This window comes from Myotis nattereri (genome assembly GCF_964212035.1).
Source record: "Myotis nattereri genome assembly, chromosome: X".
NCBI lineage: Eukaryota > Metazoa > Chordata > Mammalia > Chiroptera > Vespertilionidae > Myotis > Myotis nattereri.
The window spans coordinates 23424146-23449718 of NC_138078.1; the positions used below are offsets into that span (position 1 = coordinate 23424146).

General features: G+C 37.2%; 1 protein-coding gene across 2 annotated transcripts in view; it reads right to left on the reverse strand.

Moving 5' to 3' along the window:
• The window catches only part of DMD (dystrophin), a 2781977-nt gene that overhangs the window by 962795 nt on the left and 1793609 nt on the right, over positions 1-25573 (reverse strand). For both annotated transcript variants that reach the window (XM_081115404.1, XM_081115406.1), the window contains one exon: positions 4798-4973. In XM_081115404.1, coding sequence (XP_080971530.1) covers positions 4798-4973 — 176 coding nt within the window. The remainder of the gene's footprint in view (positions 1-4797; positions 4974-25573) is intronic.

The window sequence follows — 25573 nt, forward strand, 5'->3', positions numbered from 1 at the left end:
CAGGGGGTTGGGGCGCCTTCCCCTGTCATGAACAGAGCAGGGCGGATAGGGAGGTTGTGGCCCCACCCCCTGTCATACACAGAGACGCAGGGCGATCAGAGGGTTTGGGCGCTGCCCCCTGTCACACTGATCCTGGTGTCGGGAGGCCTCTCAGCTCCGCTGATCCTGGTGCTGGGAGGCCTTGTGGCTCCGCTGATCCCGGTGCTGGGAGGCATATTACCCTTTTACTATATAGGATAGAGGCCTGGTGCACAGGTGGGGGCCAGCTGGTTTGCCCTGAAGGGTGTCCTGGATCAGGGTGGGGGTCCCCACTGGGGTGCATGGCCAGCCTGCGTGAGGGGATGATGGCTGTTTGCAGCTGGTCACACACCCTTCAGGGTGGGGGTCCCCACTGGGTGCCTGGCCAGTCTGGGTGAGGGGCTGAGGGCTCTTTTCAGGGTGGCGGGTGACTGAAGCTCCCAGTTGCTCCTTTTTTTATTTTTTATTTTTTTATTCTGGGCCAGCTTTAGCTCTGGCTGCAGCTCTGAGGCCTCTGCTGCTGAAAGCAGGTATCTGGTTTGTTTGGGTTCTATAATCAAAACACTGTATCAACTCCAGCTCTGAGATCCTGGAGGCTGAATGCAGGTTTCTGGGGTTTTGTTAGCTTCTATATTTGTAACAATGTTTCAAACTACAAGCTCAGAGGCTGGCAAGGCAGGCGGGAACGTTGGTTTCCTTCGTCACTGAAGCAAGCAAGCCTCATGTTAGCTTCAAGCTGCCTGGCTGCCGGCCGCCATCTTGGCGGGCAGTTAATTTGCATATCTCCCTGATTAGCCAATGGGAAGGGTAGCAGACGTACGCTAATTACCGTGTTTCTCTTTTATTAGATAGGATAGGCTATGATTCAGAGATTACTCAATGTAGGGATAGTGCTCATCACCTTGCTGCCCTATTCCATTCAACCTTTTATCAACTGACATTATTTTAAGTAAAATACCCTTCCTATGTTGTCAGCAATCCATTGCTTGAAGGTCTACCTACTCACATTCTCTTGACTGATACATCTGCTGAAATACTCCAGAAAAAAAGGAGTGTATGAGGATGGTGACTGTACTATCTAAACGACTGAAATCACAGCACATAAGAATGGGGTCTGGACAGACAAACAGATGACTAGATAGAGTTAAGATAATTTTCATGCTATAGACCCCATTGACAATCTGGTGAAGCCTGAGACTTCTCAGAATAATGTTTGTAAATCCATAATACAAAATACACAGGACTCCAAAGGATACCGATTATATTGTAATACTAGTATAGTTAATAAGCTATTAGAAAAACAAATGTGGGATACAGTAATGCAAGTGATTGCTTATTATAAACACATTAATAAGATCCTGTGGCGGATCTAATAACCACTGCAGTTTTGAAGTAGTGATAAGCATGAATAATATTTTGAGATGCCTGTACTGACTCTAATGAGATATGAAAACATCTGTGATTTCACAGGTACTGCTAGTACTACTTCGGTTTCTTGCCTACATTCAGAATGGAAGAGAATTCTCAATTTTAGTTAGAGGTTAGTGAAACAAAGAGGCAATCCCCCTTCCCGCCCCACCCCTGCCCCCCACAATTAAAGCTCATAGTACCCCCTTGAAGTCTATCAAGGGACTTGGGCTTAAAAATCTTCATACACAAGCTTGCTTTTTTTAACCTATGATTTCCTCTTATGGCCTATATGTTTTCATTTGCATCTTTATAATTTATAAAAATTTATAAAGACCATTTTGGAGGCTAAGCCATCATTAAACTTATTACTATACTACTTAAAGTTATAGACGTTATTCAGGTCTTCTGCTACATAATTGAGGCAACAGTGAATATTCTATCATAAATTGTAGTTAATTGACTATATTTTATACTTCATTTACTTCCAACATAGACTAAGTTTAATGGATATTTATTGCTATTTGAATTTTTCTGAACATTTCCTTCTCATATTTCTGATATCTTGCACTTTCAAGGAGAAAGGTTTAAAATTATGTAGCTAGAATGCTACAAATACTTTTTGTAGACTTTTTTACTTAAATTCTATCCATTCTTTCATTGTGTATATGGACTAAGAAATGTTAAATATTTCCAATAGCTGTATTTATAGTCCACTGCAAACTAAGAATACTGTTTTCAACTTGAATAACTATCTTATTTTTCACCTGTGCAAAAAATAATTTCTATTTCCTTCAAATTTCTGCTTGGGTTGAATTGAAAGCATGCCATTGATTAACAATAGTTTCATGATTACAGCCCTCCACAATTGCTAGTTTAACATATTATTTATAAAATATTTTATTTTACTTTATTTCCTACTGGATGCTTGGAAATAGCTGTGTGTACTGGAAGAAATGGCACTTATATTTTAGTACTTTTTCACATTTCATAAAATTAAAATTATATAAAAATCATGAGGAAGTGTGCTACAAAACTGATCTCAGTGGAAATTTGAATATGCTAACATTTACTTTTAAAGTGTAACATGAAGTTGACAACTTTAAAAGCTGAGTTAAAAAAATCAACCTCAAGGAAGCTGATCTTGACTTTTTAAAGCACAAAAAAGCAATATTTAATGTAGGTCAAATGTTTAAATGGGAGAAATTTTTCTAACCAATTACAGCCAAATTCCTAGCTCTAATTAACCTACAATTTGTGTAATATTTCACAACAGAATCAGTATATACCACTTTCTTATAAACTTAGAAGGATCTAGAACTATAGAGCTTATTTGGTAAAACAAATACATCGCTCTATCTTCATGTACAAGTTCTAATTTGCATTTAGAAATCAATAACAACATGATTTTAAAAGTTCAGGTGCAAAACAGTTTTTTGAAAAAAATATTAATATACTCTACTCAAATACTATGAATAAGATATTTAAAAGTGAGAAACAGACTCATAAAGAGCAGGCTGAGAGCTGTGGGGAGTGCTGGGTAGGGGTATGTGGAGGGATTGAACAAAAAAGAAATAAAAAGACAAACACTCATGGATATGGACAACAGGGTGGTGATTGCCAGGGGCAGAGGGGTGGAGGAGGGTATAGGGGGGATAAATGGTGATGGGCAGATACTTGACTTGGGGTGGTGAACACACAATACAGTGTACATATGATGTGTTATAGAATTGTGCACCTGAAACCTGTATAAATGTGTTAACCAGTGTCACTCCAATCAATTCAATAAAAAGGAAAAAAAATATATAAGTGAGAAACAATATTTTATAAACATTAAAGAATAACCCTCCGATCAATTGAACCCATTTTATGAATTGAAGATATTTATTTTTAGCATGTTATTCAATTGTTCTTAATCTTATCATTTCTTAACATTTTATTTTAAACTAGATTGAGTCTAGTTCAAAACTGACATTATACAGGTTTAAGCTTGTTCACAGTGTAAACATATCAGTTATTTAAATAATGGGATATCTGTGTGTTTAATAGAAGGATTTCAACTTAGGAAATAGGTATATGCCTTTCTCAAGGAAACATTTTAACTACAAAGTTTGAGTCTTTAATAATCAATGTATAAATGACAATATTTTCTAAACCAAGATTTAAAATAAAAGTGGTTTTTAGATTATGTTGTTATGTTTTAACTTTAGCAAGATGTGTGTGTGTGTGTGTGTGTGTGTGTGTGTGTGTGTGTGTGTGTGTGACGGCTGACATATCCTTTTTGTCAGAAATATGCATTCTATCTACTTTCTGAATAATGCAGCATGAGCAAAGGTGGCAAGAGCAGGTGGGCAGACAATGGGCACAATTCCAAAACTTTTCTAATAAATCCTCACCAAGATGTTTATCAATGAGTTGTTTTAGCTTTCTGAATATTAAAAAGTCCTTGGGGTGGTGGGCACATGGTGCAATATCCACACCTTATAACATAGAAACTCACACCTAATACCTATTTGTTCATATTGACTAATGTCACCTCAATCAATTTAATAAATAAATATATTTTAAAATTCACCTATTATGTATATAATAGGTAGGAAGCATGAACTTGCAAACAGAACCTAGTTTTTATTGTTCACAACAATAGTCTCACTTGGTAAATAAAGGCCAAGTCCACCCTTATGAAACAGGAAACATTAGTACCAACAACTGGGAGCATAATACAAAATCACATTTATAAAAATATCTATGCCTTCCAAATGCAGCAGCATGCATTTGGCTTTCTGTGCTTTCATTGCATTCCAAGGGAAAGTTAAATGATGAATGAATTCAACAATAACCTTTCTGAGATTTTGTTTTTCCTTCAGATTTGAAAATTTTTGGCCCATGTCCCTCTTTAAGAATGTACCAACAAATGCAGTGAAACTAAAAGATAAATATTACTATCATGTTTTTGAGCATCACAGTCACATTTGTAGCTGTTAAAAAATCTAGCCAAAGAGCAGCTTTGCTACAAAATAGTCCTTTGTAATTTTCTTTTCTCATCTTCCTTTAAAAAGCATTGGTCCTCAGTTTGTTAAAGTTGGAATATACTGAGTACATTCAGATTTATACAATAATGGGATTTTTAAAACAAACTTGAAACTTTAAAGTAGCAGAAAAGCACTTCCTACTTAACTAGCAACAACTAAACATTTCAGTACATGAGAAAAAGAAAGAAAAATGTATTATTGCTATCGATTAACTGCTGATAGGCTCCTTAATGTTAGTGCTTTTCACCCTGGTTATAATCTTACACAAAATCTTTCTTTTAAAGGATAGCTTAAATACCTCTGCTAAATTGTAAAATTCTTATTTTATCTGTCTCCTTACCTCTTTCTTCTTTCTGCCAGCTGTTTGCAGACCTCCTGCCACCGCAGATTCAGGCTGCCCAATTTTTCTTGTAGAATACCGGCATCTGTTTTTGAGGACTGTTGAATTATCTCTTCCCCAGTTGCATTCAATACTCTGACAGCAATTTGCCGCTGCCCGATGCCATCCTGGAGTTCCTGTAAGATACCAAAAAGGCAAAACAAAAATGAAGCCCTATGTCCTTTTATTTGTGAAAAGATTAAACAATGTGCTACCACATGTGGTTCTACTGGGAGAGGAAGAAATAAAAAAGCTCCATGTGAAAGTTTTTCTATGAAACTGACACATCTATATCCTAAGGATACAAGGCAGAAAGACACCTTTTATGGGTTAGCAAAAAAAAGCGCTCTCTCAGTTCAACTCCAGTTTTTATATTTGTAAAGCTTGTCAGCTAGAGGATGCTATAATGTCCCACAAATCAATTAGTTGAAAACCCACTCAAGAGCAAATTCGATTTCTTGTCCCCAGAAGGATGCTCCATGTTTAACAGTCTATGAAGTGTTGTAAAATTTAACGTGAAAAAAGTATTTGGATTTGTTAGTGACAGTCAGTATAAGAGGTGAAAAAGACACTATGGTTTAATCACTGTATTAAGAAAGAAAAAATCTCTAGAAATACTTAAACAAAAACCATTACTGTATTAGAAGGAAAATTATTTCAAGTTCTGTTCCTATCAATATATTTTGCATTATGAAACTGAGAAATAATTGCTTTCAGGGGCAGCCTATCAATAAATCCCTAAGGTATAGCATTAAATTTAAAAATAATCTATAACCACCAGCACGTTTTTATGAGTCATTGATGGTGTCAAACTTAAATATCTTCTACTTTTTATACTGAATGAAATTTTAAAATGTCAGAAAAAATAGTTCCATTAAAAATAGACTATTAACAAAAAAGAGGGACTATTACAACCAAATATATGTAAAAACAAAAAAAAAATGGTTTTTAGCATTAAATTAAAATGATATTCTGTCTTTTTTTAAAAAAAGTGAATTTAGAATTGGTAAGGCAATTAAAATAACCATTTCTTCAGTGTGAAGTTTAGAAAACAAAATAATATGAGAACTTGAGATACCCAAATCTAAAGGATTTGCAAATCCTTATGTACTAATGGTATAAAGTCACTATGCAGAACACTTTTCTAATAGATGTGTTCCTAATCATCTAATACTCTTATATTTCCTTATCCCTTGAGACAATGCCAAGTACAGAGTAAACCCCAGAACATGCTTGCCAAAGAGATGAATGAATGCCTATCTTCTGAGACTGGGTCAATTCTCCCTTAGACTCTCATTCCACATAAACTTCTTGGTATTTTTGTTTTACTACTATTGTGCAATATTTTGAATGCTAGAACTTTGGGGTAGTAAAACTTTAACAGTTAAAAGACAGACTGGATAAATAAGTAACAAGTTATAACAAAGCCATTATTCCAGGGACACAATATCTCACAAAGAATATAAAACTATACATAGTCATTGAACTATTCAAAAGCTTTCCTGATCATACTCTCTAAAATGCGCATGAGATATACTGTAGTAAACATGTGATATTTCCTTGAAACCAGTTGCCTTTGCTCCATTACTTACATCTCACTCTTTACCACCTGATCAGATCATTGCTGTACATGACATCATTTTTAGTAATAGGTATACCCCTTTATAACAAATTGTGTCTATATTCCTATTACACCACAAATTCATTGAGGTCAGAGATTGTGTCCTATTCATGATTGTATCCCTAATGCTTAATACAATACCTGGTACATAAGATTCTTCAATAAGTATATATTGAATGAATGCATGAATCTAATAAGAAAGGGGGAAGATGAGGAGGAGGGAGGAATGGAGGTGTTCAGTCTCATTACCACTAGGGTATCATTAGTATTAATACTTATCATTGGGCATCCTAGAGATTCAAAGAAATAAGTACAATTTTCTAGGATTTTTGGCAGTGTCTAATCAATTGTAGAGCTTGATGTGTTATACTAGCTAGCAAGTTGTCTGATATTGGACAGAAGAGGGATGTCCTCAGTGGAAGGATGAGCAGGAGAGACCTCTGGAGGAAAATTGGAATTTAAAGAATAAGTAGGACTTAGGCACCTGGTAGGTCAGTGGGGTGAGAGGATGGCAGAAGGCAAGGCCTCTGGTATGCAATTTCCATGATCTGACCAGAAATATACATATGGGTTCTATCTATACTAGGAAAAGGGTAATATGCTAATTAGACTGAACATCATCTGGACGTCCTTCTGGACAAAGCCATGGTGGTGAGGCCGAGGCAGAGGTGGTTAGGGGAGATCAGGCCAGCAGGGAAGAACAGTTAGGGTGATTAGGCCAGCAGGGGAGAGCAGTTAGGGGGATCAGACAGGCAGACAGAGTGGTTAGGGGCAATTAGGCTAGCAGGCAGAGTGGTTAGGGGTGATCAGGCAGGCAGGCAGGTTAAGTGGTTAGGAGCCACTGGTCCCAGATTGTGAGAGGGATGTCCAAATACCAGACATCCCCCGAGGGGTCCCAGATTGGAGAGGGTGCAGGCTGGGCTGAGGGACCTCCCTACCCCTCCTCATGCACGAATTTCATTTAACGGGCCTCTAGTATCAATATATGAGGGTGGTAGTTTAAGGATAGGTTTGGTGCTGGGTGTATATTTGGCCTGGCCAGAGAGGATTTTGCTTTTTATTAAAGAGTTTGTAATTCATTGGAAGGCAACGGAAAGTGACTTAAGTTTTAAGTACAGCAATGTGAGAACAAGATCTGTGTTTCTGGGGCAGGATTTAGGCTACTGTTAAGGCAGGGACACAAGCAAAACAGCTGGGATAGGAGATAAGTTTTGACAGTGCACCAGGAAGGAAAGGCTAGAGATATCATGAACTGTTAAGGCAAAAATCACCAGGGTTTGGAAACTAGCTGAATCATGCAATCATGAATGACTACGGAATGGGGAAATATTTGCCAAAAATATAGAAGTCAGGAAAAATCTTTGCCTAAAACATAGGGGGAAAAGATTGTGACTCTAATTTATACTCCCAATGCTATCCATCATATACAACTATACTTATTAAATATGAATGGAGCACCCATTAGATGTACACTATAGAAGTGCATCTCAAACTTGAACATCTCTAAGAATCTCCTAGAGATCTTGTTAAACTGCCAATTCTGATTCAGTAGGTCTTTGGAGGACCCCAAATTCTCTATTTCTAACAAGCTTCAGGGGATGCCCATATTGCAGCTCTGGGAACAATAGATTGAGTAGTAATATGATAAGTAAATGCCTTCGAATCTTTATTAAGTAATCAAAGAATTCCTGTTGCTGGTTTACAATGCTATAAACTAAAGCTGCTTCGGAATTTTTGTCTAAGCCATTTTCCTTTGTAAATGTTTTGAAAATATATGTTAATTGATTTTCGAGAGGAAAGGAGAGGGATAGAGAGTTAGAAACATCAATGATGAGAGAGGATCTTTGATGGGCTGCCTCTTGCACACCCTCCACCAGGGATCAAGCCACAACCTGGACATATGCCCTGACTGGGAATAGACCTAACTGACCTATCTGTGACCTTTTGGTTCATAGGTAGATGCTCAACCATCAAGCTACACCGGTTGGGCTAGCTCCTTTGTATTTTTTATTTTGTCCCTTTTACTTCAAGACTGATGGTTACAATGACTTTTACCACCCAATTGTAGAATCAACAAAGCTTTTGTTATTTCTATTTCCCAGATAAGAGAGAACTGAATAGCTAAGAATGAAGCAACAATTTAAAATTGTTATATCTAAGTCTCATTTATATCGAGTCCCAAATCAGTGTCATCAGATTTTTAATTTTGTGAGAGAAAAGATCATTAGTCTATGGCATTTGTGTGAGAAGGTTTTGCAATCAGGAGTAGTATTTACAGTATGTTATATACTTAAGGAGTGTTTTAAGCAACAAAATGTAAGATAGCAAAATAATGGATCAAAACAGGAAGTAAAAATTTGTACATAGTCTTTTACAGTTAGCCTCTGAGCCTGGAAGAAGATAAAATTTGATTCACAAAATTAAATGTAAAACCTCTATCAACATTATTCACTTAGTGAAAAATGAATTAATTTTAATTCTATAGCTTTTAAATGTTTTAAATACTAAATTAATAATCACCTGTAAAAGCTTTGATGTCATATTAATGTTCTGTTGTCATAGACATCCTTATCTATTGCTCTGGCAATTAACATCTAGTCTTAGTTTTGGAAAGAGAGAAAATCATAATTAAATCTGTTGAATTATTCATCATAGTTAGAAAGCTTATTGTGTTTTGATTCAAATATAAAGCATCATTCTTAATAAGCACTGCATATCAGACTCTAGACTCCCATAGAGAGCTTTTTCAAAATATAAAAGCTAAGAATCTGATCCTAAGCAGAGTGAATCAGAATTTCTGGGGTTCAGGGGACAAAGGTGCACAAAACGGATACACTATTAAAGAAAGGGTAGGCAAGAGATATATGGAGGACAGTGAGCAAAAGGAGCATGTTTTAGAGTTACTGCATTATTTTCAACTTCTTGTATGCTTTTTAAATCGAAAAGTGTTCCTAAATTATAGAAAATGACATATATATTTAAGTCCTCTAAGTCTGGTCAAATTGAGGGAAGGGAAAGATTACAGGCAAGGAAGAATTTTATATAGGGAAAAATATGAGAAAAAGAACCCAGTACATTTTATATGAAAACACTGCAGAAATTTAAGAAGTATATTTTATAAACTTTTCAAAACTATATGAAAACACAATAGATGGAAAATGAAATGTGACAAATGAAGAAAAAGAATAAGCTGAAAAGGAGTTATGGGACATTGTACAGTGACAAACTGAATAAACTATGTAGGCAAAGAAGACTTGGCAAAATATCCCCTAAGCTAGACAAAATAGGGAAATAGAAGAGATAAAAAGTGATTGGGAGAAAAGATCATGACTGAGGAAAACAGAAGAGAGAAAAACAAACCTTCGTTGAACAAGTAGATGGATCAAGAATACAATTCTGTGGTTTCCTTACAATTTTGTTAACATTTATTTTGAAACAAATTATTGACTCAGATTACTGACTGAGTCAATAATTATATATATAAAAAAGTTTAGTTATATATATATATATATATATATATATATATATATATATATATATATATCTTACTAATAAAAGCTTAGGTGGTCCTAACGCCGCTCACGCCGTCACATGATGGCTGCGCGCACAGAGGGCTTGTGCAGGTGGGCGGGGCTGGGCTTGACACTGCATGTGTGAGGGCCCTGGAGGGTAGTTGACCAGGAGGTGCATGGGGAAGTCTTGGGACTTGGGGAAGTCGCCCCACGGGGCTGTGGGACTCCGGGACTTGGGGGAATTGCCCCATGGGCTAAACATCAGGGCAAAGGGCACCACCCCACCCCACCTCCACCCGGGGGAAATGAGGTTCAGCTCCAGTGTCAGGATAAACCTGGAGTAGCGGGAGCTGCCCGCACTCCACGTCCACCCCCCAGGCTTGACCTGGGGTATGAACATGACAGAAAACCTCCCTGGCTGCCTGGTCCCCTACCCTGAGCTTCTCCCCACACAAGAGCAGTGATTTCATTCCTGACAAGAGCAGTGACCTCACTATCTGACAATGGAGCCCAACAGAACGTGGAACCCTGGTAGCCAGGCAGCCACGTTCTAAAACAGCCCCTGCCCAGCTCATTTGATAGAGGCATTCCAACCAAGGCATGTTCTGCTGTTTGCCGCAGTCCTGCCACTGTGATAGGCAAAGAGCCAGCCAGGACAGTTTCTTCCACCGCTGCCACTGGCTCTGCACTCAGCCCTGATGCCCCAGAGGTAACTCAGGGAGGCCCGGGGCGGTTTTCTTAGAGCCACGCCACCACACTCACCCCCATCATCAGCCCCATGTCCCCTGGGGCACCGGCCCCACGGGGCTGTGGGACTCCGAGACTCAAGGGAGTCCTGCAGTCCCACGGGGTACTGGCTTTGACTCTGCCTCCCCGCGGGCGCCATCATAAACTCTTGACAGGAGGAAGGAGGGAACCATATACCCGCACCCAGGACTTGGCAAATAGTGATATTAACATGTTGAGTGCCCAGCCTGTTTTGTCTTCTGGATGGAAAGTATAGTATCAGTCACCGGTGACTGGGTGCTTAACCTGTTAAAATATTTCTTCTAATGAATTCCCTTTCAATGTGCATGAATTTGTGCACCAGGCCACTAATCGTATAGTGGGGCCTGGATGCGCGGGTGCAGTGTGGTGCCTGAACCGGGCTCAGGCTCTTCCTCGGCCAACTGCCACTTTGTGCACTACTATATCCCTCAGAGGGATCCCGGATTGCAAGAGGGTGCATGAATCCATGCATTGGGCCTCTAGTAGGTAATAATATAATAATATGAACCCTATAGAGGCTTTTGAAATGCCAGATATAATTGTATGGTACAATTTCATAAAAGTATGACATGTTATCTTTTACCTACTGTGTTACACCTTCTGTCCTATTTAAGATCATCCCCATTGCTTACCTTTGTCAGATTCTAGCTTTCAAGTAAGTCTGAAAAATACTGTCTGGTCATTTTCTCAAAGATAAATTAAACAAGTTTGCCTCTTATGTTAATTCTTAGAGTATACAGTCACCCTGTCTCAGAGTTTTTAATATGCTCCAGAAAGTAACTTTCAATTTTTATCAGATGATGAATTTTCCCACAGAAGCAAAATGGACAAATACTCAAGATATATAGCAGACTCAGCAAGAGGACACATTTAATCTAGCCCATTTGTGGATTGAGTGTTTCTGTCCTTGTGGAAGACCTGATGTCCATGTGAGAGCATCTCATGAGGATAGTGACAAGGATTGACAGATGGCTGAAACTTGGGAAATCCAGGAGTCAAAAACAGTAAGAGAGTGGGAAAATAGTGTATTAAAAATAGGAAGGATTGCCCAGCCAGCATGGAACAGTTGTTGAGTGTTGACCTATGAAGCAGGAGGTCAGTTCCATTCCCAGTTAGGGCACTTGCCTGGATTGCTGTCTCCTGGATTGCTCCATCCCCAATAGGGAGCATGCAGGATGTAGACTATCAATGATTTTCCCTCATTATTGATGTTTCTATCTTTCTCTCCCTCTCCCCTCCTCTCTGAAATCAATAAAAATATATTTAAAATATAGGGAGGATTTTTTTAAAAGTGCAAAAAAGGGCTTAGACTAATGGTGATTTTTGAGTAAAGAATGAAAGTTGTAGGAGGAATGGGCCATGATCAAGAGCCCAGGATGAGGAGATCAAGAATAATGTCTACCTATTAACTACAAGATGAAATCCTCACATTAGTCTACCAGAGAATGTCTAAAGAGCCTTTTCTCTCCTGGTCTTTGCAGCCTGCTCTTCTGCTACTCCCCACTTTCAAACTTAACTCCAAGTCCTAGTAAAACTGAATTGCTTTTGACTTCTTTGACTGGATAGCTTAGTTTTGCAGGTCAAACTCATTACTCATCTATAGTGCTCAGCTTAAATATTTCCTCTTCTACTAGGCATAAGAGCTCAGGGAGAGCTGAGCATCCCTCCTTTGTATAGGTGTTTATAAAAGAATAATGATAATTCCTCTTAAAATGAGAAATAGTTCCTTTTCTAAAGCAAACATCCTACCAATGAACTGAAGGGAAAATATGTACAATAGCAATTTTTTTTAAATGAGACATTTGCCTAACATCAAATTGCAATGAAATTTCCTTTGGCTGGGTTTACCTCATCCACAGTGATTCATTATTATCACTGCTATTAACCTGATACTGAATAAATTTATCATAATGTACTTTGTAAGGTTATCTCAGGCTTGTTTTTCTTTCCCAAGAAATAATGCCACATGTAAAAGCAACCAACCAAACAAACACATTACAAGAGAACCCAAAAACATTTATTGCTCAATTTCAAGCAGAGGTCCCAAGGGGGAAAAGTATATATGTTAAGTCTCTGACCGTGGGGATCTGAAGTTGAAGACTACAAGAAAAATCTATCCTTCGACATGTTTTGGCATTAGAACTTTAATAATTTGCATGCTTTTTGGTGGGGAATGCATATATTCAACCATTCTCTGAAGGCATTTGCATCAGTGACCCTTACTTTAAAGAAAACTGTCATTATAAAGTACAAAGCTTTGCCAAGTTAATGGGTTTTACTTTGTTAAAATCAATGGTAGGCCTCTCTAGGTTCACAGATTTCTTCAATTCTTTTTGGATTCTAAATTATTTATTAGAACATTAGGATAACAACCTGGGAACATTTAAGAGCTGTTTTTCTCTCTATTTACTTAGATTTGCTAAGGAAACAAATTTACTTTTCTCTGATCAAAAGAAGGCTCTTGTCTGTGACCATGCTTGCTCTCTTATAAAGTGCTCCTGGTAACACAACACATAACTTTAGGCATAAAACTCTTCCTATATAATTACTCAGATGGTTCTGAAAACATGTGAGATATTTCATCATAGAACATATTGCACATAAACAAAAGACACTGGCTCTTAAGATGGAAAATTTGAAAATAGATACAGATCATTTTTAAATTCTTTATTCTTCTTTCTAGAGGTGTTATGTCAATTTGGAGCCACAGGCACATGTATTCAAAAGCCATTTGGTGGATAGAAAAGATGTGACGAGTGTCTGGAAAAAGCAACAATATTGTTTTTTAAAAGCAAGATGATGTGTACATGGCATTTATTAAGGCTTGGAAATGTTTGATTAAAAGGTTTAATCTCATTGGCTCTGAAAAGCAGGTTCCATATTGGTACCTGCTATGCTTATCAAATCTTTTCACTCTGTGACTCATTCATTGACTGAACAACCATTGATTGAGTGCCTCCTATCAGTCAGGCACTATGCGAGGTGCTGGTCATCGTTGGCTATAAAAGAATGCATTGGAGAAGCCTGTAGTAGAGGTAGGGAGATCAAATAGGAGAGGTCAATGTAGTCACTAGTAAGATGAGGGAAGATGGTGGTGTTGATTGAGGAGGCAATGGTAGAAACAGGGGAAGTGGATGAAAACAAGTGATGTTTGGGATATAAATAGATAGGACTTAGCCATTTACTGGGATGCAAGTGAAGGAAAGGCTATCACCTGGGAAGTTGGAGATAATGGACTGAACCACAGAGGAAAATTACCATTGAACTATAACAGGTCCTTCTTGGCAGAGCTAAGTCTAAGATTTATGAGGTGGATTTGGCTCTGAATGTGGTCGGATTCTCCATTTTCATGGAAAACATTGTACATAACTTCAAAGGTAGAATTCATAATCTAACTATATTTTGAGACTTCCTGAATATTCGCATGACAATGGCTACATAAGAAAGTGAGAAAATTAATGTTATCATTGATACTTGCTGTATCTCTAGAACTCTACATTTTATTTTCATTTGCTGGAAAAAAGATGAACCAATCTCATGATGCAGATTTTATAAGAAAGTTTAGAGGTATTTTGGTTCCCCACAGCCTCTGGGGGGGGGGGGAAGTACTATTCTCATGAAGCTGCTTGTATCTATCCATCCTAACTTCTGCCCACCCACTGCTAAAACAAATCAATGGACATAAAACCACTGTAAAGAGCAAGGTGGTCTTCTCTGACTTGATTGATTTTGTTAATATGCACCATGTTCTGGTGATCTTCCCAGTGGGCCAGAATTGCTCTTGGGTATAATAAATCTGGGAGATGTGACTGGCTCTGCTAGCTCATCATGGTCCCACTGAGTTTCTTGCTCCTTTTGCTTTCTATTTTTCTCTCTCTCATCCTTCTTTTTCTCTCCCCCTCCTCCTTTCTTTCTTGTTTCCTTATTTGTTCACTTGTGCAGCATGTTCATGTATTGCAGGCCTCCTTGCCCTCAGGCATGGGGTGGGCTGCCGTGGAGGGGCATTACCCCTCTCCCCATTGGTTTATTTCTGCATTAGCATAGCCAACATCAGAATGCAGGGCTGCAAGAGGGGCATTGCCTTGAAGAGCCTGCTTGGCGATCATCATGAAAAATAACCTATGGGACATGTGTGTGGCATATTAGTCACTTGCAAGGCAATTTTCTAGCCAGCTCCTGATTTGGAAAGCCTGGGATTGATTAGGAAAAAGAAGAGGGAGAACTCAGAGAACACAGTTGTGACTGGCCTGGGCTGCAAAGAAGAGGAAGGCTCAGTTCTCTGGGATTTGCTAACACACAAATGGAGATGCAGTGTGACATTTTGGTGGCAGTCTGGAATGTTCCAGTTTTATTCCTTTCTAAAACATTTGATTGATTAAATTAAAAATAAACAAAAACCGTCCCCAGGCCCTGGCAGGTGTGGCTCAGTTGTTGGAGCATAATCTCATGCACTGAAAGGTGGTAGGTTCAATTCTAAGTTAGGGCACATACCCAGGTTGCAGGTTGGATCCCCAGTCAGGGCACATGTGGGTAGGCAAGCAATCTCACATCAACGTTTCTCTTTCTCTCTCTCTCTCTCTCTCTCTCTCTCTCTCTCTCTCTCTCTCTCTCTGTCTCTCTCTCTTCTCTTCTCTTTAAACGTATACTCGGGTGAGTATTAAAAAAAAAACTAGTCAAGATATTACAATATATCTTGAATGGTTTCCCATTTGAGAAAGTTTCAAAAGTAAAAATCTGAAATACATACAACACCCTAGTATGGAAAAGAGACATTAAAAAATAATTGCGTTTTACAAAAGTCTGCCTTATCTCTTACCACAAATAACAAGTTATCAAGGTAAGGTTTAGTTTCTCAGGCTCTTGAGACTGGAAAGGCCCAGAAATAAGATAGAGGGATAAAAACAGATTTCTGTGTCTAACATAAACTAATTGATTTTAAGCATTTAGCTTAGATTACAGAACCTCCCAAGACGTCAACTAAAAATCCACCTCTAAGCACATGTTGGGTCTCACTAAGCCTTCTATGTCCCTCTTGCCAAGTTACTGAAGCATTGAACACAAGCTACTCCTTTTTAAGCCTTAATTTCTGAGGTTAGCTTTCTCATTTTCCAACTCATTATCTGTTGTGTGGTAATACTCTCCTCCTTCGTGGAATTTTATGACAAGAAAAGATGATTTTAAAAATCTTGTATCTCTTGTTGACTGAGCATATCAGACAGATCAAGAAAAAGAATGGGTTCTCTCCATTTTTAGCATATTTGTACAATGTCAACAATCTGTACCTTATTGAACTATGTACAAACCAGAGTAACCTTAGAATAAAATAGCCAGAGGAGTTAAGCAAGCCTTCTGTTAAAAGTTTCAGGATTATCTACGCGAATCCCTAAAATATCAGAGATAGTTGTAAAAAGATGAAAACGATAGTGGTTTTGACTTCTTATAAATAAATCTAATTTGTGGGGAGGAAAAGATTCAGTTATCAACTGTTAATGTTTTCTACATTTTTTTGCCTCTAGTGAAGCTTCCTTCTTAACTATTGCCTAGCATTTCATCACATTTCCATTTGATTGAAACCCGAAAGAAAACATTTTCAAGGCAATATTAACATCATTCCGAAGCTGGTTTCTTTTGTTGACTTCACACTTTGTTTAAATGATACATGTACTCTCCCACTTACTAAGCTAACCATTATTAGGTCATCTGTGTTTTATGCCTTTCTTTTTCCTAATCCTAGTCCTACTAATCCTGTTATACCCCTTGCCCATACAATTTCACCTCCATTGCTTTCTCCCCAGTCTGATTGGTCACCACACTTCACCTATGTTAGTAATACATCCTCCTAATTGTTTTCCCTCAATCCTTCTCATGCCAAAACATCTTACAGATTCTTTCAAGATTAATCCTTCTAATGGACAGTTCTGGTGGTGAATTTCTTATTCAAATATTCATACTGAATCTTCAGTACCTGCCTCATGAATCGCAAATAGTTTAGACACCATTCAGAACCTCATAACATTTATGAGAGAAACCTTTCTAGGTTTCATAAAACAACTCTCCAATTTTTCATCCATGCTGCAGCACAACTGAATAACCCACAGTGATACCTTGGCCATTCCTCAGATTTTTGCCCATTCTCTCTCCATTATGAATGCCCTCACTTCTACTTAGGTAGTCCATTTCAATACACTAGATTATGTGCTTCCTGAGGGCAGGATTATCACTGTTTTCTCACTCTGATACCTAGCAAAATGCCTGCTGCATGGTAGTGCTCAAAATATATCTTTAAATGGATAAATGAAGATACACCCTCAAATAATACTTATCTTATGAATACCTTTTCATGTAGAATTTATTCTGTAAAATCCTATTGCATGTCAATTGTGTCTACTTTGTGATGTTTTTCACAGTCTACAAAAAATTAGACATCCTTATTTTGATTGGAAGTTTATTAGTATCTTTAGTGCAGGGACACTGTTTTCTTTACCTTTCAGTTTTCCACTATGTTAATCAGAAAAACTTTGTTGACTAAATATGACTAAATGAATGAGCATAGCATACGTGGTAAAAGTCATGATTAAATTGTATTTGTATTTAAATACCTAGTAAACTTCTAATCAACCAATTAGTGCTTCAGTAGCTGGTCCAAAAATTTACCATGGTAAGTGCTTCATATCAGTGACTGAGATGGCCATGGAGCAGCACTTTTACAAAGTCAACTCTGCTGCCCAAGCAACAATCCTGCTTTGCAGTAAAGTCTTCAGAGAAAATAAGAAAAGAAACCAAGTAGGAAAATGTCTGCCACTCCCAATTTCCAAGTTATACCAATATAACCTCAAAATAACATTAGTTTCACCCATTAAGGACACTGTGACATATTCTCTGTTCATGAATGGCCACCAATTATATGAAAAGATAGTCAATATTGTTAGTCATCAGAGTGATACAGATTAAAACTGCAAGATACCACTTTATACTCCATTAAATGGCAAGAATCAAAGGATTTCTATGATCGAATGTTGGTGAGGACATAGAGCAGATAGAGCTTTTCATCATCACTGGTGGGAGTGTTAAATTGGCACAACCAGTTTAGAAACCTGTTTTGCATTATCTTAGAAACATTTGACCCAGCCACTGTACTTGTATTTACCTAAAATAAATGAAAACATCCTATATAATAAAGAGGTAATATGCAAATTGACCATCACATCCTCGCACAAGATGGCCACACACATGTGGTCACAAGATGGCCACCCCCATGTGGTTATAAGATGGCCATGCCCATGTCATCACAAGATGGCCACCACAAGATGGCCAGCATGGTAGGGCAGTTGGGGGCAAACAGGCCAGCAAAGGAGGTCAGTTGGGGGTGACCAGGCCTGCAGGGGAGGGCAGTTAGCGATGACCAGGCTGGCAGGGAGGTAGTTAGGGGGTGATCGGGCTGGCAGGCAGAAGTGGTTAGGGGCAATCAGGCAGGCAGTCAGACGAGCTGTTGGGAGCCAGCAGTTCCGGATTGTGAGAGGGATGTTCTACTGCCAGTTTAGGCCCAATCCCACAGGGGTCCCAGATTGGAGAGGGTGCAGGCTGGGCTGAGGGACACCCCCCAGTGCATGAATTTCATGCACCGGGCCTCTAGTATTCTTACAAACAGATTTGTATACAAACATTCATAACACCTTTACTCATGATATACTCAAATGAAAACAGCCTGAAAGTCCATCAACAGGAGAAGAGATAAACAAATCATAGTAAACTTATACATTGGAATATTAACCAGCAATAAAAATAAATGAACTATTGACATATTCACAATATGGATAAATAATCACCAAAATGGTATGTTGATCAAAATAGTACATACTTCATAATTCCATTTATATGAATTCAGAAACAGACAAAACTAATCTATGGTTTTAGAAATAGGAACTATGAGTATCTATAGGGGGTAGGAATTGACTAAAATGTGGTATGAGGTGATGGGAATGTTCTTCCTATTATGGTGTTGGTTTAAGTACTGGCAAACTTAATCTGAACACAATATATGTCTTTCCCTTTATACTTCCTTGTATACTTGCTGGTCATACAGAGCAAGAAAGCATGTAAAATGAACCACATGGCAGAATTTGAATGTTACACAAAGTATCTTGCCAGATTGCAATGAAGAATTAAGTTTAACAGGTTCAAATTTTATGTAAGAATGATCTTCACCCCCTCTCAAATACATCTGTTTCATCTTATACATTTTACTTCTATTAAGAAATATAAACAATATCACTTCCACGTACTATTAGCACTCCTCACTTAAACACAACCTTAGCCATTTTAACAATGAAGATATTCAACAAATGTAAATTATTTCTCTTCCACTTCACTTAGTACATAGAGATGTCTCTTATGCAATAAAGGAACTAAGAGAGGCTGATTGTCTAGCCTTAGTCACTTGCAGACAGAATTTAAAAGGGTTCAGAGGACTAATCAGTTTATATGGGGACAGATTTAGTAAACCATCAGGGATATTGTACTATTTTTATACTACTTGCCCTTTTATCCCCATACAAGATGATAGATTTGGACAGTCTATAACACAAGTAAAGTGATGTCTGTCTTTCATGAAAGAGTGTGCGTGTGTGTGTATATGTGTGTGTGTGTGTGTGTGTGTGTGTGTGTTTGGCATGGTATGTTTATTATATTTAGAAGTGTGTGGGGGGAACATAGTGATCCCATGATATTAAATTTTAATAAATGTCTCAAGAGTCCTTTGAGACTTTCAAGAATACAATTTTGACAACATGATAGCAAATGATTCCAATGTTTTTAAAAAGGGTGGTATATGACAAGATGCATGTCACTATATAGGGATGTCAAGTGAGCTCAGATCCTAAAAGTGTATGAACATGGAATGAAATAAGGGACATATAACTGAAGGCAAAGTTAAAATATTAAAAAAGAACAATACAGAACTCTATAAACAATGAGGGAAAGCTTAGCCTGGAATTAAATGACAATTGTGATAATATTAAAAACAATACTGAGCACCTCTTCACTTTCATTTGGAGAAAAAAGAACCAGAAAGACATAAATTCACTGATGGGGCTGAAGAGAGAATGTGAGAAGTAGAGATGATATAGAAAGCAGAACTGCTCAGGTCCTGTGCTTGTCTGCTCTGTCAAAGAGGATGTTCATCAAACTGGAAAAGCCGTAACTGTGTGAGGAAAATGAGCCAAAATAGGTGAGGGAATTTTAAAAGAGCACCTTGCTTCTCTAAATGGGCTATAGTCTCTGGCCACAGACTATATTCCAGAGAAAGGAGAATATAGGGTCCTCTTTTGCCACTGATCTTTGAGAAACTATGTTAACACTGGAGATGGACAAATTCCATCCCAATTTTGAATAGTGGGTAGTCAGTGCAACTGGTTTCCATATATTCCTGTTAAAGAGCATTTCTGGATGACTGAACAAAGAGAAAACAAATAGTTGTTGACAAAGACAACGTGGGGCTGCTCATTTCGGCTTGCTGACCGCTTGATCTTATGGTAGACATGTGTGCCTGTGTTTGTGGTTTAATCTCTTTTGCAATATGAAAACTGAATTTCACATTTCTAAGCAACTTACAATAACTTCTTTTTTTCAGTTAATAAACTTATCCCCAGTACCACAGGTTCAGTTTACTTGTTGCCCTATGAACATGCTGCCTTATAGAAAAACTGAGACAAATACGCAAGTGAGGACAACTTAGAATTATTCCAACAAACATATTTTAGAAAAATAGCTGGCAACAGCTTTAATTTTGTTTTAACACTCAAAATGAAAAACTAATAAGGACTGTCATGATTTGGAGGTATTTCCTCAAAACTCCCACTTTCCACCATCCTTTTCCCATATTTACGTTCTTTTTTTCTTATCCTTGCCCTTAAAATAAAAACTTTAATCTGTATCTCACCTGATTCCATTTTTTTTCTATTGTTTCATTTTACAGTTTGAAGTTTTGTTATACACTGTCTCAAATCCTTTGTGGATTAAAGAAAGGTATAAATCAATAAAAACTAAAACTCAATTTGTTCCTTTAAATAAGCATTTTGGAAGTTTTAATCATTAAAGTCGAACAAATAAGATTAGTTTTGTATTCTACATTTAAAGCAATAACACATCTCAACATAAACAGAAGTTTTTAAAGAAGAAAAGAGGAAGAGGATCAATCTGAGACATTTACAGTACATTCCAGAATCAGCAACAAGTTAAGTATCTACCTACTCATCTCTCCTGATATGATCCTTCATTCAAACCAGGAATGGCATTTATCATACAGAAAATCTGATTGTGCCAAAGAGCCCAATATATCATCATTATGCTAAGAGAATTGTTACAATTACAATTATCGTATTGTGATATCTTACTTTCATGTACTTTATGGTGCCCTCTGATGATTATTTCATTTGAAACCCATGCATATATATGACTTAAGCAAAAAATATGTTATTATCCCCATGTGAAAAATGAGTAGTTGTTGGTGATGCATGTGTTTATGACATAGATTATGGTGATGGTTTCATGGATGTGCACTTATCTCCAATATCATCAAGTGCATACATTAAATATCTATCTATCTATCTATCTATCTATCTATCTATCTATCTATCAACTATCATATCTCAATCAAGTGGTTAAAAAAAGAGGAGGATTTGACATACTAAATTACTTGTCTAAGTCATCCTGCAGGTATCAGATCCAGGACCTGGCTCAGGTTATCATCACAGTTTAGAGATTCCTAGTATTCAGTATTGCTTTTTTTCTGACTCAAGTACTTAGATATTATAGAGATATGCAGAGATATAAAAGGTAGAAAATATAAAAAATTGGAAAAATTGTATACACATTTAAATTGTGACAAGAATAAATCAAATATGTCATTATTATTGTTCTTTTCCTTGATAGAATAAGCTTATTTGATAAAGGTTTAATTATTAAACTAGAGGCCCAGTGCACAAAATTTGTGCTCTCGGGGTGGGGGGTCGCTTAGCCCGGCTTGCACCCTCTCACAGTCTGGGAGCCCTCAGGGGATGTCCAACTGACAGCTTAGGCAGGGAGTGGGCCTAAACTGGTAGTCAGACATACTTAGCACTGCCATGGATGTGGGAGAGGCTCCTGCCACCTCCACTGTGCTCGTCAGTCATGAGCCCGGCTTCTGGCTAAGCGGTGCTCCCCCTGTGGGAGTGCACTGACCACCAGGGGGCAGTTCCTGCATTGAGTGTCTGCTCCCTGGTGGTCAGTACATGTCATAGCGACCAGTTGTTCTGACATTCATTCGATTTGCATATAAGCCTTTTATTATATAGGATTGTCTATTTTGATAGTATTTGTAATTTGCTTAATCATAGTCATCATTTGAAAAAATGATGTGGACCAAACATCAACTTGGAATATAATTGAAGCTGATTTAGAGAGGACCACAGAAACCCTAGATTAGATTATACATTTTTGTAAAGCTGCTGTATTAGAATGTCATGCTGACATGCTTCTTGGTCAGGTATTTAATAGTTAAAATTTGTGTAGTTCATTGCATCTCATTTTGTTTTCCTTTGAAACAAGAAGGTGAATGATGCAATTGTGGTATTTTTGCTGTTAAACTTAATGAAAATTCTGTCCACTATCAATCAAAGGGATCTTTTTTGTTGTTGTCCAAACAACTATGCTCAAAAGTAATTTATTTTTATTGGAGAGTCCTGTACTAACATTATGAGAAAACACAAACAAGGCTCTAATTTCTTTCAGATGCACTTGGCAAGATATACATGAGAGGGTAGGGGAAGCTTTATTTTTACATGTATATTATTGAGGTTATGTGGACAGACCAGGTGTTGTACAGATGAGCAAATTTTAAGCCAGAATCTTTCAATAAATAACACTGGCCAATATTTAGCAGTGAAAATATGCATAGTGCATTTTTCCTTACTAAAATATCACTTTGATGAGGCTCACTTGAAATGTGGATGCAACCGTGTAATGTCTACCCAGACCAACAGTGATGTGGGATGATTTGCCGCAATGTGGCTTTGTAGTATCGTGTCATAATGTGATAATGACAGGCCCAAGAAACCACATGGCATATCACAAAAACCAATGATATATGAAGAATAATTTTATTTTCTAAGTAATTAAAATCATATTATTTTGATGATCACCATAAAAGTTAGAAACAATGTAAAAGAATAAATGCAGTAATAAGTTACTATTATTTCTTTAAAAAACGCACAAAAATAGAAATGAAACTCAGAAGAGGCCATAAACATGAACAATTTTGTATTCTACTATTCTTAATTCATCATATGAAGGTAATTTGGTTGAATCTCTGCCATTCAAAACTGAAAGCCAAAAACAAAACTTCTGCATGATGATTTAGAATTCTTTGCACATAGCAAGACATTCTCTATTTACCAATTTTAGCAATAATTAAATAAATGCCCTACTCTACAGCATGAGTATGGGAAAAATTGATTTGAAAAGCCCATAGTATTTTTTTAAATATGAAAATCAACATTTAGGAAGATATTTATGTTGCCCCTACATAACAACGGCCTTTTGTGTAAGTGAAGATTAAGTCCATGGTGCTTTTACATATTTAAACACTGACATTTAGCTTTTAATTGACAACAAACATCATCTCTTTAGTTCTAGATATTTAAATGTACAAAAGTAAGAAATAAGGTAACTATTTGTCTATAAGACTAAGAAGATTAATATTTATTGAGTGTACTGCATCTTATATCCATTTCTGATTTCATGGCATTTCAATGGGGCACAGAGACACAACAAACAGATATATGTAGGCAGACACAAATCGTGGTAAGTGCTTGAAAGAAAAACACAGGATGCTGTTAGAGAATAAGGGAGGAAATGTCCACTGATTAGGTAGTTGTTAGGTAATGTTTTAGGTTGCCTGCAACATTTTCAGGATGAGGTTATTTAAACGGGAGATGTGCAAAGAATGACAGTTAACTATCTACCTGATGGAGGAAATAGGATGTATGAAGTCCCCTGGTCAAGAAAGGGTTTGAACTGTTTAAGCAAAAAGAAACAGAAAGAAAAAAAAAATGGCTGGATCCCTTTAGGTGCAAGAAGGAGTATTGTAAAATGAATTTAAATGCACAGATTCATGAACAAGGATGATCACTGTCATGAATAATACTTGAAAACAATTCAAAGAACCAAAATTTGGAGTATAGTTAATTATTTACAATAATAATTGTATTATATTGTCTTTTAAAATAAAAATGCATAATGGATGTTAATATTTAAGAAAATAATAGATAATAGAGGGTAAAATAGTATACGTAACACTATTCTACTTTTTTAATAGAAAAAATCTGAAAAATCAACAGAAATTTGAAAACAGTTAAAACTTATTACTGGCAATATATGGAAAAAAAGATTATGGGTGTTCTTTTCTTTTTAAAATATTTTTATGCATTTCCAAAGTTTTTGACACTGAACTTTAAAAATTATATGCAAAAATAAAAATGAAACAACCATCATAGGGCTTTTCTCTAAATAGTAATAATAAGCTTAGCCCTGGCTGGTTTTGCTCAGTGGATAGAGCATCATCCTGGGGACTGAAGGGTCCTGGGTTTGATTCCCAGTCAAGGGCATGTACCTCAGTTGCAGGCTTGATCCCTGACTCTGGTTGGAGCTCCTGCAGGAAGCAACCAATCAATGTGTCTCTCTCACATAGTTCTCTCTCTGTGTCTCTCCCCCTCCCTAAAAATCAATGGAAAAATATCCCCGGGTGAGGACTAACAACAACAAAAGAATAATAAGCTTAAACTGACACAGTGGTGACGAGGATGTAGAGAAAAAGGAACCCTTGTGCACTGTTGGTGGGAATGCAGGTTGGTGAAGCCACTATGGAAAACAGGATGGAGATTCCTCAAAAAATTTAAAATATGAATGGCATATGTCTAAGCAGTTCCACGACTGAATGTTTATTGAAAAACAACAACACTAATTTGAAAAGATATGTGCACTGCTATGTTCACTGCAGCATTATTTTCAATGGCCAAGATATGAAAGCAACCTAGGTATCCATCAATAGATAAATGAATGAAGAAGATGTGGTATGTATACACAATGGAATTTTAATCAGCAATAATAAAAAGTGAAATCTTGCCATTTATGACAACATAGATGGACCTAGAGCAGCGGTTCTCAACTTGTGGGACATGACACCTTTGGGGGTTGAATGGCCCTTTCACAGGGGTCGCCTAAGACCATCAGAAAACACATATATACTTACATATTGTTTTGTGATTAATCACTATGCTTTAATTATGTTCAATTTGTAACAATGAAATTGGGGGTCATGACAACATGAAGAACTGTATTAAAGGGTCACAGCATTAGGAAGGTTGAGAACCACTGACCTAGAGGGTATTATGCTAAGTGAAGTAAGTCAGGAAAGACAAATAAATACCCTATTGTTTCACTCATATGTGGATCTAAAACAACCAAAACAAATCAATAAACCAAACACATCAGAAACAGACTCATAGATAACAGAGAACAAGCTGATGTTTGCCAAAGGGGAGGGAGTGGGCCATGGGTGAAAAAGAAGACCCAGGTGGCCAAAATAACTAAACAAGTAAATAATCTCTAAAAATCAGAGACATACTGCCTCATTTGAGAAAACAATATATTATTTAGGAAATCAGACTATATAAAAACCTATTACATAGTTATCTACATTGAAGAGAAATTTGTGTTTCATTTACAGAACTGTGGTGACTAATTTGATACAAAGTCCAGAGGTGTAAGATTTAGAAGATAAAATGATTTGTCATTATATCAG